General features: G+C 41.9%; 1 protein-coding gene across 2 annotated transcripts; it reads left to right on the top strand.

Moving 5' to 3' along the window:
• Positions 1 to 708: 708 nt before the first annotated feature.
• Positions 709 to 17,844, top strand: ube2g1a (ubiquitin-conjugating enzyme E2G 1a (UBC7 homolog, yeast)). 2 transcript variants are annotated; one of them, XM_056284589.1, is made up of 7 exons: positions 709 to 865; positions 5,157 to 5,259; positions 5,381 to 5,478; positions 11,451 to 11,629; positions 12,316 to 12,624; positions 13,038 to 13,158; positions 16,528 to 17,844. In XM_056284589.1, the coding sequence occupies exons 1-6, from the start codon at positions 820 to 822 to the stop codon at positions 13,122 to 13,124; spliced, it is 822 nt and encodes a 273-aa protein (XP_056140564.1). In that variant the 5' UTR covers positions 709 to 819; the 3' UTR covers positions 13,125 to 13,158; positions 16,528 to 17,844. The 2 variants fall into 2 exon arrangements, with proteins under 2 accessions (XP_056140564.1, XP_056140565.1); XM_056284590.1 differs by lacking the exon at positions 12,316 to 12,624.
• The last annotated feature ends 1,374 nt before the right edge of the window (positions 17,845 to 19,218 follow it).

Raw genomic sequence — 19,218 nt, 5'->3', positions numbered from 1 at the left:
CTTTGTGAAAAAAACATTAGCTGCTGATGAGTGCGAGGTGCACAAAACAGGCCTGTACTGCTATGCATTAAAATCTTTTTTCCTGTATCCGTGTTGATATATATATATATATACGTATATATATATATATATATCCCTTCCCCATTGGACGTTGTGCATGTGATGTGCATGACGAGGCAGTAAATGGTATGTTCTTTCCCTGTAGCTTTATTAACAGTTGATGATTGCTTATGGCATGAGACAAGCTTCTACTGTCTCATAAAGAATTTACTTGATTCACAGGATTTTATATATATATATATATATATTCCTCTATATATGTTGCTTTATATAATGTAACTGAGTCGTTTTTTGCATTGATGGCTTGCGTTTTAAATACATGCAGTGGAAACAATTAGAGCGATCCCATCCATCTAATTGCTATATGCGGTTGATTGCTTTCAGCAAAATTTAAGGTTTTTTTTCATATTTTGGATGATCATCTAATTGACATGTGTACACTGAATAAATTAAAATAATTTAATCATATGGACAACTTCTCTCTTTTCTTTTTTACTGGATTTAATTGACTGAAGGCGTATTAGTAATTCAGGACATAACGTACTCCAAAACAGTTAGTGGCGCTATACACTTTTTTTTGTGACCCTCTGATAGTTTGTAACGAGGAAGAAGAAAAAAAAGCAATTCACAACGAAGAAGAATGACGAGAACGACAAACAGAAAATAGAACGAGCGCAACACTGTTTACAGAACGTAAAGTTAAACCCCGTCAGCCCGAAACATCGACGTTCAGATCACCGCGTCCATATTCGCTGAACCATGACGGAGCCTCAGTCGGCGTTGTTACTCAGGAGACAGCTGGCAGGTAATTTACCACATTAATTGCAAACGAATGTCGGCTAACGTTAGCGTGCTAACCAGCTAACTCCGACGTTAGCTCCGATCCAAGAGACGTTGCTGGCGCGAGAACATTCTACAATCCCCATTTGTGACACAGGCTTTCGTCAGTCAGCCAGCCAGCCAGTCAGTCAATCAACCAAATCACTCGGTCACCCAATCAGTCAGTCCATCAACGAGTCAGCCAGTCAGCCAATCAGTCAGTCAGTCAGTCAAAATCTCCACCAATCAATCAGCCAGCCAAACTGCATTTATTTAGCATGCTTCATACATTTTAATGCAATGCGTTTCACATGAATTGAGAGTGCACAGCTCAAAAGAGGGTTGTGATAATAGAAGCAAACAAACGGATGGAACGAAAACATCTGGTCAAACAGATGTTTCCAGGAGGTAGATGTCTCTCTCATCTGGTGTTGGGGCACGAACCCACTTCTTTTTTTCTGTGGGAATCAAACCCCCTATTCTATTTTGGTGGGACTCAAACTCCCCAACAATGGCTGTGGGGGGGGGGGGCACGAACTCAGTCACTTCTGATGTCTTCTTTCGCCTGGGACATGAATCCAGTTCTTTTTTCGGTGGGAAGCAAATCCCCAGCTCTGTGACTCTTAACCCACTTCTATTAAGCCAGGACTCACCCCTTAACATCAGCTGTAATGAACCTTGAACCCATACAGTCACCTTTTAGCACTGACAATATATATACTTCCCTCCGAGACCCAAATCCAGTTCTTTTTCAGTGGGAATCAAACCCCTTGATTCTGGGATTCTTAACCCAATTCTGTCTGGGTGGGACTTGAACCCTCACACATTGACTGTGGGGATAGTGGTGGGCCCACTCACTGACTATGTTTACATGCAGTCAGTGATCCAATTAATTTAACAGTGAAGAGATCACATTTTCGTTAACTCATGTGGACATCTTATATCGCAGTCAGCCAAGTTCACAAGCTTCATTAGATAACTGAATTATGTAACCAAAGTTATATTGCTTGTAATCTTGTTTCTAACATTCTGTTCAAGACTTCATTAGTTCTTTTCTTTTTTTTTGCCCGACCAAGAACTTTAGAACATTATGCTCCTTCATTTTAGTGAGCATATAACAAGTTTGGCTCCAGAAATGTGACTGCTTACCGCCGCAACAAAAAAAAAAGAGAGATGATGCACACCTCTACTGTTTAGGTGCTGTAAGGCTGTCAAAATTGGACAAAAATGTGTTACCTCTGGCTTGGTCGGACATCCCTACAGACAATTGGCCATGTCTACGGGTGGGACGCCGGATGTGGGTGTGTGGCCTGGTTGCTGCACTAGCACCTCCTCTGGTTGGTCAGGGCACTTGTTCAGGGGGGAGAGGAAATTGGTGGAATAGCATGATCTCCCACGCACTACATCCCCCTGGCGAAACTCCTCACTGTCAGGTGAAAAGAAGCGGCTGGCAACTCCACATGTATCGGAGGAGGCATGTGGTCGTCTGCAGCCCTCCCTGGATCAGCAGAGGGAATGGAGCAGTGACCGGGATAGCTTGGAAGAGCGGGGTGATTTTCCGGGTACAATTGGGGAGAAAAGGGGGGGGGAGGCCAAAAATGTTCGATTATTCCTTCTAAAAAAAATACATGGGTTCGAACCCATTTGAATATATTTTTGTGTATTATGTCTATAAGAGGGCAAACCAATACAACCAGAGGCATAACTACTTGTATAGGTATATTTATTTCAATGTAAACATGTCTTTAAAAACCTCTACATACCTACACATTACAAAATAAACAAATAATGTCCTATACCATGAAACTTCATTTAAAGACCATAGACCCCCCCCCCTCCCCACTTTCTCTGTCTCTGTCTGTCTGTGGTTGGGTGAGAAATGAGAACGCGCTGTCTCTAAGACCGAGAGTGAGATGAATAATGTGTAATTGATGTGCTATTTTTGAGATGTGCCCTCAGGTTACTCGTGGTGGAATGGTAAGCTAACTACTGTAGCTTACATATCTTGCATACAACTTTATCTCAAGGTTCCACAATTTTTTCGTTTTCTGACCAAGATCCGAAGTATTTCCAAACAGGGCTTTTTTGATTTTTTTGGAGTGAAAATCACTATCTGTGGCTGAGTTGGGCTTTGAACTCTCTGCCATCGTTATCACACAGTTGTTGTTGAAATTTTTTTGGGGGGGGGTTCCCCTCCAGCCAATTACTCCACTCTTCCGAGCTTTCCCAGTCGCTGCTCCACCCCCTCTGCCAATCTGGGGAGGGCTGTAGACTACCACATGCCTCCTCCCATATATATGGAGTCGCCAGCCGCTTCTTTTCACCTGACAGTGAAGAGTTTCTCCAGGGGGACGTAGCATGTGGGAGGATCACGCTATTCCCCTGAGTTCCCCCTCCCCCCGAACAGGCACCCTGACCGACCAGAGGAGGTGCTAGTGCAGCGACCAGGACACATACCCACATCCAGCTTCCCACCTACAGACCTGGCCAATTGTGTCTGTAGGGACGTTCGACCAAGCCGGAGTCAACATGGGGATTCAAACCAGCATCCCCGTGTTGGTAGGCAATGGAATAGACCACTACCCTACCCAGATGCCAGTTGTTGTTGAATTATTTTCTCGTTTCAGCTTGACCTAAATCTAATTTTCAACCAGTGAAAGTGACATTGTGTGACCCCTGTCCATCATGCAGCGTATTCAGTGCAGTGGTCAAGGTCCTCGTGAGAATTCGCAAGGCAGACAGCTGCGGTAGTGCTGCTTTTTTTCCCCACAAACAAATATTAATTTTCACACTTGAATGTCTGTTTTTTTTTTGTTGTTTTTTTTTTTTACAATTTGGTTATATATTCAAATTTGGAATATTCATTGACAGCCCTAAGGTGCTGGCAAATGGGATCATTATCCTAAGATTAAGAAAAGAAAGCCGTACACCTATTTTCTCCTGAAGGATATCTTGAAGAAGGCAACTAAGTTTACCAAAATGTCAATTAATAAATATTTGCAATGGCTTTGTGAGAGTGTGGTTTTCTTTTCTAAATCATTGTTTACCGCTGCTTGCCGTATCGTCCTTTGTCTGTTGTTTCCAGGCTAGATGCCAGCAACTGGGACCCTTAACTTTATCAGGCATGCGTGCAACCAGTTCTCAGAAAGAACTCTGAATAAGGTTTATACAAAGCACAGTAAATCAGATGGTTGACAAAAACAGTTATCTCTGTTAATCACATTGTACTTGCATGGATTTGGACTTTAATTGGACCATAATTTTCTAAATTGCAGATTTTGAAATTCTTAAATGATCAGTTGCTTTAAGCCCAGCTGGTACTCTTTCCATGTTAACAGTGTTAGATTTGGAAGGCTTTTTTTTTTCAGTGCTTCAAGGCCAAAACTTTTTCCAGCTTTGGGAGAAAGGGCTCACTGTGCTCTACTACCCAGTCAGTGTGACAATCTCTTTTGGCATCTTTCAAATAATCTTTTTAGGGCACTATATTTGTGGTAATGACAAGTAGTTCAGTATTTCTGGTTTATCAGATGAAAAAGATCATTGAATATTGGTGCCCCCCACCAATAAAAGTAAATCATGAAGCGTTAATGCTGTTCATATATGCCTAAAACCATGTTGCCACTTTCCAATTGAGAGGACCCAGATTCTGTGGTTCAGTACAATGACCTGCACTATGATGGTCTGTGTGGTTACGGCAGGTTGCTTCTTAGAAACTGAGCCTAAGGTGAGGCTTAGGGTTACATTGTCTACTTTGTAGCAGCAAACAGTAAGTTCAGTTAACATAGGTGGCAATACAGAAGCCTGACTGTCGCTTAACTTTTAAAACGATATTGTGCAATTTTTCTATTGATTTAGCGAATGAGACGTCATGGTTTCATGAGGCATGATTAAATGAATGTGGGATTGTAGTTTTTTGTTTTTTTTCTAAGCAATGTAACACAGATTTTGTTGCAACCTCAACCACCAATAAGCCATTGCTGAGGGGAAAAAAACCATCTAAAATCCCATGTTCATTTTTACCATACCTCATATCGATCATCATTTCCTCTGTGCAAATAAAGGATCACATCTCCTTCACCATCTTTGCATGCTTACTAGTTTTGCGACAATACTCCCTGTGCTTGTCGCACCAGATCATTTGAGGCAATAGCAGTGGAAGTAAGTGGGGTATTGAAGCGCCAGACATCTCAATTTGTTGTGTTCACACCCCACATCTTAATAAATTAATAAACAAAATAACACGATGTCACTTTAAAGGCACTTGTTTTTATCTTCAGAGCTGAATAAAAACCCAGTTGAGGGATTCTCAGCCGGCTTGAAAGACGACGATGACCTGTACAAATGGGAAGTCTTAATCATCGGACCTCCAGACACACTCTAGTAAGTCTTAACACTTGTTTATTGATATTTAATTGCTATAATAGGAACATTTAAAGAGGACTTAATCTTTCAAACTTAAACTCTTGATTATCTTGAGTTTTCGTTTTCTTCTTCTTTACAGTGAAGGTGGTGTGTTTAAAGCTCATTTGACTTTTCCCAAAGACTACCCTCTCAGGCCACCTAAAATGAAATTTATCACAGATATATGGCATCCCAATGGTATGTACAAGTGTTGTGCACTTTAAATTTGCCGGTTTTTGTCACTGGTTCTGTTTGGTAAAAAGGGGAATGGAGCTGTCAGAGTTTTCATTTTGGAAATATATTTTCTTTAGTGTATTTAAATTGTGTGAGGTCATTGAATTCTAGGAGGTTTTATAACAGTTTCACTTAATAGAGATTTAGCACAGTGTGTTGTCTTGATGCATGCTCAATAACGCAGATTGGAAATCCCAGAAAGTAAAATCAGTTCATCTGGACACAAAGTTTAGTGGGTCAAATAGATCTGTGGAAGATGCTGTGTCATTGGCTCTGCATGTTGTGTAAAACAACCTTGAAGGAAAAAACACCTGTATCAGAGTGTTATTGCTTATAGCTCTGCATTTAATACCATTCTACCATCTAAACTGGTGTTAAAGCTTAGGGACCTTGGTCTTTGTATTTGCATCTGTGAGTGGTTATATGACTTTATGACAGGCAGACCTCAGATAGTGAAAGCAGGTACCAGCTACTCACCTACCATATTTCTCAACACAGGAGCACCACAGGGTTGTTACTTCAGTCCCTTACACTACAGACTGTTCAGCCATGACTGTTGCCAGATATCATAACAGCATGGTGACATTTGCAGATGACACCACAGTAATTGCACTGATAAATGACAACAATGAAGATGCCTATAGGAAGGAGGTGAGGGACCTACCCATATGGTGTCAAGATAACAACCGCTCCCTAAATGTTGAGAAAACAAAGGAGATGATTGTTGATGTTAGGAAGTCCAAAATGGTTCACACACCAATTTATATCAGTGGTGTCCCTGTTGAAATTGTGAAGAACTTCAGATTTTTAGGCATTCAGATCTCAGACTCCTGGTCTCTAAACACCAGTTGTATCATTACAAAGGCACAACAGAAACTATACTTTCTGAGATGTCTTAAAAAAATTTGAGAATATTCCCAAAAACCCTGGTTAATTTCTATCTGATGACTATAGAGAGCATCCTTACTGGAAGTATTCTGGTGTGGTTTGGCAACCTGACTGAACAGGACCACAAACAACTGAGAAGGACAGTAAAAGTGGCTTCAAAAATTATAGGACCCGCACTGCCACAGCTTCAGGACATGTATACCACCCGTTGCAGAAGGAAAGCCCTAAGTATCATAGAGGACACTATCCACCCAGCACATAGTCTGTTCTCACTCCTTCCCTCAGGACAATGGTTGTTACAGAGCATCAGAGTTCATACCAGATGCCTCAAAGACAGTTTTTACCTCCAGGAGATCCGAATAATGAACAGTAGGCACCTTACATAACTTAAGTTATTTATTATTTTGTGGGAATTCTGAGTTCTTATTTATTTTTGTTGTTATTATGTATTACTTCCTTATATAGTCTAAGGACTGAGAGAGCCAGGGCATATGCATTTCATTGCATTTGAAGGTACATGGTAAATTTTATATGTATATGACAAAGTGAAACTTGATCTTGAGAAACTTTTCATCACTCATCTTAGTGACTTTGTCAGTCTCGACTTACTGCAGGTATCTCCAACATTCGGTTATTATGTAACTGCTGTTTGTAAGGTTGGGGATGCCTTTAGTCAGCTGAGACTGACGAAGTCACTTGGATGAGGAATGAAACATTTCTCCCACTAAACCTGGTGTCCAGATGAATTGAGCGCAGTGTGTTGTATTTTTAAAGCTCATCTTATTTTGATAAGTGTGTAATAAAATATTAATACACAGTATTGGGGTACCATTTTTCACAATATTGTATACATTTTTGGAAAATACAGAATTGGTCATTGTGATTATACACAAAAGCTTTGGCAGCGGCACTGCTTCATTGTTTAGTTTACATCTCTGACCACTAGGTGGCAGGTGCAGTATTGTAACAGGGCTGCACAGAACAACAGACGTTAACAGCGCCACTCTGGCTAGCTTTTTCCCAAATTTTGAGGAAAATGTTGCAATATATTGCAGTGTTTGTCATATTATAATGTATCATACTATATTGAATTGTGACATTTGTATCATAATACAAATCATATTCCCAAATTCTTGTTAGTTGGTACCCCTAATTAATGACATTATAGTTGGTTACTAGTTGTTTCTCCCCCAACATTTACAGTGACTTGCAAAAGTATTTAACCCCCTTGACAGTCATCACTAATTTCTGGATTATGAAAGATATTGACACATCTGTTCCTGAACAAGATTATTTTTGTGAACCCATAAGCTCTAACAGTATGTTCCCAAAGCCAAAATAAGTTATGTTTTGCTGACTTTTTATTAATAAATTAAAAACTAAAATATAGTGTTTGCATAAGTATTCAACCCCTTGTGCTCTGAATGCTCCAAGTTTACACAAATGACAAATTATTCCTGAAAAAAACCCAGGTAAACACAATTGACCTTTCGCAAAGTCCGGCCCCTCCTTAGTTACTGTTGCTATGCTCATCGAGCTTTTCAGAACCATCCAGGAAGTAGCCAGAAAACCCCAAAACATGAAGGAAGAAATCGGCGCATTCCCAGAGAAAATAAGTGATGTATTTTGGAGTAATTCATCCTTAATATCATCCTGTGAAAGGCAGAAGGGGTTGCAGTAGCAGGAGGGACACATTCAGAATATTAAAAGTAAAACTGACTTGTGTGGACTCGGGGCTGCCGGATGTGACTGTAATTGAGAGTAAAGCTTACCGGTCGCAATCAAAGAATGAGAAACCCCATCAACTAATTCTGAAACACATTGTGGACCAATTGTGCTCTTGCGCTGTAGGGTAAGTTAAATATTTCGGCTATTATTGGTATATTTTTAATAATCCATTGTCAACATCACCGTATTATAGTGTTGATTTTGGCCAAGGTTCCCCATGGCGTTCTTTTATCCAGGCTTTTTCGGGGATTCTGTATGGGCTCCTGGGGGTCGCAGGGCGGCAGGGACATGCCCCGGGGCTGGGGGAACCGCCCCATGATATATATTTTTTTACCTTCGGACCAGAACCTTTATTTTCAACAAAATAAGGCAAATGAGATGCCTCCGTGGGCGGGATGACTTTTCCGAACTGCCAGTCCCCACCTGGAGCTCACAGAGGGGGAGAAACGCCTAAAATAGGCCGGATATGAGGAGGTCAGACTGACAGCCGACCCTCCCCGCAGGCCTTTATGCTCTGAAATGAAAGGTGGAACCTGGCTAACCTGTGACTAGCATAACAAAGTTATGTTAGTGGGCTAGCTATCATTAGCTATCATTAAATTAGGTATCTCTGGCCACAGACTAAGCTGGTTACGTTCATCAGGTGCATTAATAATGTTATTTTGTTAGTAATACGTTGATATATTGAAAATGGTAATGATCATTGTGTGGGTAAAAGTAACCCTAATAATACGTTAGCTATATTAGCTATCAATAATAGCTAGTAGCAAGCTTAGCTTTGAGCAGACAGGTATTTCTGTTGATTTTGGATGGATTAAGCCGGCCATGGGGTCTGCTATACTGCGAAATCCATTGCCGACATTGCGCTTCTTGCGTTCTGGGTTTCGGGAAGGGAAAGAAAATTACAAACCCCTCCAAACTTTTCAGATATCTAGTATCCGATTTGCAGATCCCATAGGCACACTGTTTTGGCATTTTGCTGTCTGTTTGAAAGCTTGACGGACTTCCCTCACATAGAAACCGTTGCTAAGGTAGGATTGGACAAGCACCGTTCTGGGGCAGCACTTTGCGAAAGGTCAGTTGGACATAATTAGTGTACACCTGTAACATATTGAAGTAAAGTCTCGTTTATGGGTATAAAAAGCACTCTGTGTAAAGTTCATTAGCCGGGTGTGAACTCCATCGGAAAATTAAGACAAAGGAGCATAATACTGAAGTAAGAGACAAAGTGATTAAACTGCAGAAGGCGGGAAAGGGATAGAAAACAATATCCAAGTGTTTGGATGTCCCACGGAACACTGTTGGGATCCATTGTCAGAAAGTGGAAGCTGTATCACACCACCCAGACGCTTTGTAGGACAGGCCGTCCCTCAAAGCTAAGTGCCCAAGCAAGACGTGGGCTGGTGAGGAAAGCCACAGATGATCCTGCAATCACTCTGAAGGAGCTCCAGAGGTCAGTGGCTGAAACTGGAGTAAAAGTGCATGAGTCAACCATATCACGGGCTCTCCATAAATCTGGCCTCTATGGGAGGGTGGCAAGAAAGAAGCTGTTGCTCAAAACTATGCATATAATTTCCATTGCCTACCAACACGGGGATTGTTGGGTCGAATCCCCGTGTTACTTCCGGCTTGGTCGGGCATCCCTACAGACACAATTGGCCGTGTCTGCGGGTGGGAAGCCGGATGTGGGTATGTGTCCTGGTCGCTGCACTAGTGCCTCCTCTGGTCAGTCGGGGCGGGACTGGGGGGAATAGCATGATCCTCCCACGTGCTACATCCCCCTGGTGAAACTCCTCACTGTCAGGTGAAACTCCTCACTGTCAAGTGAAAAGACGCAGCTGGTGACTCCACATGTATCGGAGGAAGCATGTGGTTGTCTGCAGCCCTCCCCGGATCAGCAGAGGGGGTGGAGCAGTGACCGTGATGGCTCAGAAGAGCGGGGTAATTGCGCCGGATACAATTGGGGAGAAAAGGGGGGGGGGCTATGCATATAAAAGCACACTTGGATTTTGCTACGAAGCATGAGCAAGACCCACTTAGTGTATGGGTGTCAGATGAGATGAAAGTTGAGCTTTTTGGCCAAAACTCAAAGCTTTATGTGTGGCACAAACCCAACACTGCTCATGCTCTAAAAAAACACCCCCCCCTACAGTGAACCATGGCGGCGGCAGCATAATGTTATGGGGTTGCTTTTCATCTGCAGGCACTGGGAACCTTGGTCAAATTGAGGGAAGAATGGATGGAGCGAAATACAGGGAAATATTGGAAGAAAACCTGCTGCTGTCTGCCATAAAACTGAACTTGGGAGAAGGTTCACCTCCCAGCAGGACAGTGATCCTAAGCACAAGGCTAAAGCAACAATGGCATGGCTAAGCAACAAAAAGGTGAACATTTTGGAGTGGCCAAATCAAAGTCTGGACCTCAACCCCATTGAAAATCTGTGGCACAGACTGAAAATTGCAGTCCAGAGGCGCCATCCCACCAACCTGCAAGACTTGTAGATATTCTGCCAAGAAGAAAGGGCAAAAATTATTCCAGAAAAATGTGCAAAGCTTGTACATACTTACCCCAAGAGAGTCAGAGCTGTTGTTGCAGCAAAAGGGTACTCTACGAAGTATTGATATGTAGGGGTTGAATACTTATGCAAGCACCATATTTTAGTTTTTAGTTAAAAAAAAAAAAGTCAGCGAAACATACCTTATTTTGGCTTTGGGAACATGCAGAGCTAATGGGCTCTCAAAAATAATATTGTTGGAACAGATGTGTGACTGTCTTTTATAATCCTTAAATGAGTGATGACTGTCCAGGGTGTCTCCCCGCTTGCTGCCCAATGACTGCTGGGATAGGCTTCAGCATCCCGCGACCTGAATTCGGATAAGCGGCTTGGATAATGGAAATGGATGGATGTAAAGGCGGTTGAATGCTTTTGCAAGGCACTGTAGCTGAACAGTTTTCCACAGTGAGGTCAATACAGCTTACCAGTTAAAGTTCCAGAACAAATGATTAAATTATTATATTTTTACCTGTACTAATGACTGGAAATCATCTCTGTATATTACCAAAGATAAATAAAAAGTCTTGTTTTTTGGAGCATATTAAGCAGCTTAAAGTTCACTAATGACAAATGACTGACTGATTCTTGTAAAGTTAGGTCCATGACAGATAGTTTGACAGTCCATACTTTCACCAGGCCATGGGACAGGCAGCAGCGGTGTATGATAGATGACCTGGAAGCTCAGTTTTGATAACACACAGAGTTTGCACTTTCAAATCGTCACTGTATCATGAATTCTAATCTACACTCCTCATTTTGTTTCCAGTTGACAAGAATGGTGATGTATGTATTTCTATTTTGCACGAGCCCGGGGAGGATAAATATGGTTATGAGAAGCCGGAGGAGCGCTGGCTGCCCATCCACACGGTGGAGACCATCATGATTAGTGTTATCTCTATGCTGGCAGACCCCAATGGTGATTCACCGGCCAACGTGGACGCAGCTGTAAGTTTACTTCTTGAGGGTAGACTAGTCAAACGCATGAAAAAATAAAATAGGAGATGAGTGAAATAATAAATGAAAGAATAAGAGATGTGTTTACTCATCTTGGGATTTGGCTGTGCCTTTATACTTAATAGGCTTGTGTACTTGAGACCATGTTATCATTGCATTAGATGCATTCATGTAGCTCTGGCTGTAGCTGCAAAAAAGTCAAATGGGAATCCATGAAGAAATGGGGAGGAAGATAGAAGAGTATGAATTACTGACAGTGAAAGCTGTCAGTAATTCATACGGTGGTGAGATGAGATAAGATGAGAGCATTTAATAGTTAGTTGGCTAATGACAGCCAGTGTTGTTTATCTGTATGAGCCTGTATGTAGTACACATTTATATCATATTTGCTGTAAGATGTCTATCATTCTTGGTGGCGGTATTTTTAAAATGATAATGCCTTGAAGAAAGACTTGTTCAACTGATTCAATAAGAATTAAAACACAATATTGGTTGTCGAGGATATTTTTGGTGTACTATTTAATCCCAAGTTATGCAAATTAAGTTTTGAAAAAGTCGATGGACCAGATCACTATGTAACATTTGTTGAATTTTGTGGTGCTCCCTATAGGATGGCTTTTAAAAAGCCTTTAAAGGTATGCCTTGTTAACCTGCAGCGTGGTCGGGCGTCCCTACAGGCACAATTGGCCGTGTCTGCGGGTGGGGAGCCGGATGTGGGTATGAGTCCTGGTTGCTGCACTAGCGCCTCCTCTGGTCGGTCGGGATACCTGTTCAGGGGGGTAGGGGGAACTGGGGGGAATAGCGTGATCCTCCCACGCGCTACGTCCCCCTGGCGAAACTCCTCACTGTCAGGTGAAAAGAAGCGGCTGGCGACTCCACGTGCGGTAGTCTGCAGCCCGCCCCGGGTTGGCAGAGGGGGTGGAGCAGCGACCAGGACGGCTCGAAAGAGTGGGGTAATTGGCCGGATACAACTGGGGGGAGAAAAGGTATGCCTGTAAGGTAGACACACTGTTATTTAAAGACAAATACCTTTATGTATTTATGAACACAGAAGTCAAACAGAGTTTATCTTCTAAAAAATGTGAAAAGGTGGCACATCTCAACTTTTCAAGTCAAGGAGGAAAGAATACTCACATTAACGCTCTGATGAAGGCTCTGTGCCAAAACACGTTGGCGTTTTCCTACTGTGATGTGAGCCAAATAAACAAATCAAATGTGAGTATTTTGTTCTCCTTGACTTGAGAATTTGAGATGCGCTACCTTTTCACATTTTTTTGGAATACGCTCATTGGATTTTGGGTTTAGCAGTCCACTGAGAATCCCACTGTTGACGTGCAACCTCCTTTTCCAGCTTATGTCCTGTTAACATGTTATTTTTTCCCACTTCTCTCCTTTGCAGAAAGAGTGGAGGGAGGACAGACACGGAGAATTCAAAAGGAAAGTCGCCCGTTGTGTACGAAAGAGCCAAGAGACTGCTTTCGAGTGATATTTAGCAAGGGTTCTAGTTTCACATTTTCAGGGTATGTGTTCCAGTTTACTCCTTTTTATACAGCAGACTTGTGATTCAGAATTCAAACCAGCTGCTAAAGAACACTGTAAGAAAATACACCTGATGCAATACAGCTCCGGAGGAAAACAGTGGTGTTGATAAAAGTGCTCAACAAATGAGGAGCATTTTAAGATAGATGTAGGAAAAAAACTTTAATACATAGCAGAACAAGCTTGTTTTGTGTGTCATGCACTCATCAGCTGCCAGTGTGGTTAAACAACAAAGAAAAAACATACACAGCCAATAAATACTACGTTGCCCCACATCACGCCCCTAGTTATGATGCACAGCAACCAATGGGAGGATAGAAAACATTTGAAAAATAACATCAGAAACATTACAACCAATGGGGTAGGGGTTGGGGCTTGTTTTGAAAAAGCCAGGACTTAAAGGGCCGGGGCTCTGTTGAAAAAGCATACATGTAAAAATATAACAAGCCAATGGGGTACTTTATGTATATGTTATAGTGGAATGGTGCTGGAGCACAGCTTAAAGAGCAGACAGTTGAAATATACAAATATAACATCTAATAAATATCACATGTGTATCATCTAATGAAGGGGGGGAATAATAAAGACTTTGGTTTACTTGTAATTGCAAAGCAGATATTTTTTTCTGTGTCTACAGCTGGTGGCCAAGTCATTTCTGCTGTTCAAGGTAGACTTCAGGCTTGCACATAATAAAATACTTCTCTGCCAAGCATAGGTTACATCTTTTGCTGTTAATTGAATATATATGCATTGTACATGCATTGTTCTTCATTAGGAGATATATATATAACTTTGATAAAAGAAACACTCAATGGTAGGGGAAGTGCTCAACAAATGAGGAACAAAATAATCCAGTGAGTCAAGTAATTCTCTATGAGACAGTACAAACCTGTTTCGTGCCATAAGCAATCATCAGCTGTCAATAAAGCTACTTGGGTAAGGACATACCATTTACTGCCTCGTCATGCACATCACGTGCACAATAGCACGTGCAGAAAACCAAACATCACCTGGTACAACCCACCCTGCAGGGATACCGTGGCCACAAACATAGGTAAGCAGTTTTCTGAACTTTTGGATAAGTGCTTTACCCCAGACCATCAACTGAGGGAGATATTAAATAGGAACACCATCAAAATTAGTTAGAGCTGCATGCCTAACATTCAACAAGTAATATCGTCCCACAACACAAGAGTCATCAACAAATGAATGACACCATCACAATCGGACTCCCCCAACCTCAACTGCCGTGTGAACGACTTGTGCCCCCCCCCGAAGGAATATGCCGGAAAAAAGGAGTTATCTACCAAGCTACGGTGACAATAAATGACAACGGCAAAATAGAGACATACGTCGGTCTAACAGAGGGAACCCACGTAGACACGGGGAGAACATGCAAACTCCACACTTAGGATGACCTGGGATGACCCACCAAGGTTGGACTACCCTGGAGCTCGAACCCAGGACCCTCTTGCTGTGAGGCAACTGCGCCACCATGCCACCTAAGCACCTATTTTGTAATTACAAATAAATCATGCCAATACACAAATACCCCCCCCCCGCCTCGTTTGGACCGTTAGCGATCACGTGTTTTTGAACTTTTGAATGTTGCACCTCTCCCTTCCCCATTGGACGTTGTGCATGTGATGTGCATGACGAGACAGCAAATAGTATGTTCTTTCCTGAGTAGCTTTATTGACAGCTGATGATTGCTTATGGCATGAAACAGGCTTGTACTGTCTCATAAAGAATTTACTTGACTCATTGGATTTTTTTTGTTCCTTATTTGTTGAGCACTTTCCCTACCGTTGAGTGTTTCTTTTATCAAAGTTTATATATACATATATATATATATATATATATATATATATATAGCTTTTTTTTCGGAAACTGTCAGTGGTGTTGATAAAAGTACTCAACAAATGAGGAGTGGAATATAAAGATAGATGTATCTATCTTTATATATATATATATCAGCTAATGAGTGCGTGACACACGAAACAGGCTTGTACTGCTATGAATTAAAGTTTTTTTTACCTACATCTATCTTAATATTCTGCTCCTCATTTGATGAGCACTTTTATCAACACCATTGACAGTTTCCGGAAGAAAAAAAAAAAAAACAACAACACATATATATATATATATATATATATGTCAAAGCAAGAGAGGCAAGATTGAGTGAGATGGCTTGGATGTGTGGGGAAGAGATGCTGGGTATATTGGGAGAAAGATGCTGAATATGGAGCTGCCAGGGAAAAGAAAAAGAGGAAGGCCAAAGAGGAGGTTTATGGATATGGTGAGAGAGGACATGCAGATGGCTGATGTGACAGAGGAAGTTGCAGAGGACAGGAAGAGATGGAAACGGATGATCCACTGTGGCGACTCCTAATGGGAGCAGCCAAAAGTAGTAGTAGTAGTAGTAGTATGTCACGTCTAACAAGATCCTTCCAGTCAAGTGTGTCTTGTGCGTCAACAGCCACCCTGCAGCACACATCAAGGTGGACATCTTTGAGTCTGTTCCTCAGTGGGGTCTTCACGTATTAAAATCATGAGAGACAGTCATTTGTAACAAGCATTGGTCTAAGACTAGATGTGGTGGTCTTTGTGCCTGCAGCTTAATATTGAACATGCATACATATTAAGAAATTTGCTGAGTGCATGCACTTCTTGGCAGGGACGCAAAACCGGGCATTACACGGGCACTCAAAAAGTAGGGCTACTAAGGTTCGATGTCCAGTCTTATTTACTTCTGTAACTTGAGCTAACCTAGCTTTCAAGCTAACGTAGCTTTCATTACAAACACAGTCGTTTGCCTCACGAATAACAGAAATTCATCGTTTACCTTGATCTTGCAAAAATTGGGAATGTGTCATTCCCAGTCGCTTCCGCGCTCGAGTGCCCTCCGTGGCGCGGGCCTTGGCAAGTCGCGCATGAGCTATGAGCTCGACGCAAGAAATGTGACGACGTTGGGGACACTGCGTTGAGCGTAAACCTAGCGCGTCAAAGCAGTTGCTGATAAAAGGCACAGCAGTTTTGGCATAAAATAAGGCCTTTGCGTTTTTGCTGGAATTTTCAACAAAGGCGGCGACCAGTAATACAAAGGTGACCCGTCTTTTGAGTTAATTAGGCAGGGAAAACCCTGTAAATACAGTCAAGGATGGTCAGTGTTAGCGGTCTGGATATTTGTGTCATGGTACTAGTTGTTTTCTTTCATTTTGCTCGCCCCCAGTCTTGGGAGCCAGAAGCTCACCCTTTGCTGTATTTTGTTGCGCTTGTGCACTGTCAATACAGCTGAACTGATTTGAATTCGGTTAATTTTCTTGTTATATTGTGTGCTTTTCCAATAGGTTTCCAATTGAGAGTCAACATGGCACGGTCTCCTGCACGCTTCCACCTGGTTGGCAGGCTTGTCCTCCTCGGCTTGGGCAGGAACAGGCCGGCTTACAACAGGCTGCAATAGAACATAACAGTGACAATAAAGGCTGACAGAAAACCGCCAAGCAAGTGCCAACTCACAACAAAAACAACAGAAAAATGCTCCAACATTTTTTTTTTTTTAAGTCTATGAACTGCTTCAGCATTCAGGAAAATATTGTAAAGACCTGTATATAGCACAGACAAAACCGGATAATATATAAAGTTCTTTTCCATCCAGCAACACACTTAGACCAAATGGATAGCGCTTGTTTAGGTAGAATTTTGAGTTTTTAGTCGATTTCGCCTTCATCGACTGTAGTGTCCATTAGTTCTGTTGTAGATGGTTTTAATAGGAGGCCCTACATATGGAGAAACGCGAGAATGTGATGCTGTGAAGAATCCCCCGGGTAAATTAAAACAAATTGGTTCAAGAGACAGAAATGAGGAGATTGGCGAAAGGTCTTGGAAATCCTGACATATTGGAGTCTACATAGTGTGTCTCACTCTGCGCGTCCCTCGCTCTCAACATGCAACCCGAAATATGAGTATGCAGATTTTCAGTTTTAAGTCATACGACCGCGTTCGGTTGCTTTTAGCAGAGTAACACCCGTTTTTATTCATGCATGCACATTTTTCATGTCTTTTTTTTTTTCTTTTATCGAAAGTGCCTCCTGATAAAATGCTTGGCCGTGCTACCCTGCATTGAACATGATTCTGAAATATCATAAAAGTTGGGGATATTGTGTCCCGTGATGAAAATTGTGATTAGGTGTGGATTTAACAGCTCAGTGCACCAGGATGCTCTATAATTAGAATATCGGTAACTATTTAGTGTAGCAATAACTCCCCTAGTGTGACGTGTACACATTTTAATGTTTGAGATCCTGGTGAAATTTTGGGGGTATATTCGGGGGTCAGGTTCACCAGCCTTCTGTTATTTAAGCATTTTGTTTTCCTCTTCTGTGTTGTCCTAGGTAGGTATTGATATGCATGCTTTATCTTTAGTTTACCTTTATTTTCTGATTATTTCGGGGGGGGGATTTGGTTTGCGAATGTTTGCGTATACACTATGTGTGCCCATTTTTTTTTTTATTATTATTATTTTCCTCCTCTGATCCTCAATCTCATTTATAATGTTCTCTCTGATGGACTATTGCAGTTTTTGCCTAATGTACAAAGACAAAATACTGATGTATATTTTTCATGTTATGGAAATTGTCACCTGTAGTGAGCTCTTCTTAAATATGAATTTTTTTCAATATGTCTTGTGTTTTTCATGACGTTTTATTTTGGGCAATATAGGAATTTGGCATCGCATTCAAAATAGAGCAGGAAGAATTCACCCATAAAAAGCTGATGGATGGATGGATGATTGCATTTATATAGCGCTTTTTTAGCTGCAGCAGCCACTCAAAGCACTTTACAATCAATCAATGCTTCACATTCACCCTTGCACAATCATACACTTATGGCGGTGTCAGCCATGCAAGGTGCCAACCTGCTCATTGGGAGCAGTTAGGGGGGGATTCAGTGTCTTGCTTAAGGACATCTTGACATTTTTGCATGGAGGAGCCAAGGATTGAACCGGCAACCCTCCAGTTACTAGATGACCTGCTCTAACTCCGAGCCACTGCCGCCCTGTCGTTACACCGGCATTACCAATTTACACTGATGTTCACTTTAGATCAGCGGTAGGCGACCAGGTACCATTAAGAGTTGTGTGCATATTTTTACCACACCCAGTTACCAAGGCAGCAGATTACAAAGACTCAATATCAGAAGGGGAGCAGTCAGTTAGTAAAGTCAGTGGTAGGGTGTTTGGCTTGGATGAAAACCTGCATTAGCATGGCCCTTGATGGGCCCCCCATCTAAACACGTCTTACTAGCCCAACAAATCCACCACATTAAATAACAGAAAGCCTCAGATAATTTTTGTCCAAGAACTACATGGTATATCCACTTTAGAAAAGGATAATGCTGCAGCCTCTATAGTATTTCATTTAAAAAGGCTAAGATGGCTGAAAGGCTGGGTAACGTTGCAGGTTCAGGTTATTTTCCACGCCAGCATTGCCTGCGCTGCCCTGTGAGGGTCTCAGGTTGGATTGTTGGTCAATAGATGCAAGTCTGTGGGGGTGCAGGAGTTTCAATGGGGAAGCTGTCCTTCACCCCGATGACCCGATGGGGTCCTGGAACAAGAAACTGAATCCCCACCAGCTTAGCAGAGTGGCTTTGTACAAAAGCCCAAAACATATAGTAAATATAATATAAAGTACATTATATGGGCCTTTTTTTAACCAGCATGTGAATTTTGCAACGCGGGGCGATAACACATTAGACCTAGTTTTCACAAACATTAAGAACTCCTATAAAGCAGCCCTCCTCCCCCATACTGGAAACTGATCACCTAACTGTTGACTCCGGCATACAGACCGTGGGTGAAACGAGAGAAACCGGTACTCAAAGAAGTCCGAATGTGGCCACAGGAGGCAACTACATCACTGCAGGACTGCTTTGAAAACACACAATGAGACATTTTTTAAAGTGGCAGCAACATACACCGGTGTCGTTTTGAGTCTGTAATAGGCTATATTAACAAGTGCATAGATGATGTGACTGGTCAA

This window comes from Lampris incognitus, chromosome 8 (assembly GCF_029633865.1).
Source record: "Lampris incognitus isolate fLamInc1 chromosome 8, fLamInc1.hap2, whole genome shotgun sequence".
NCBI lineage: Eukaryota > Metazoa > Chordata > Actinopteri > Lampriformes > Lampridae > Lampris > Lampris incognitus.
The sequence above is the reverse complement of the archived record's forward strand: the minus strand, read 5'-3'. Positions and strand labels throughout refer to the sequence as shown.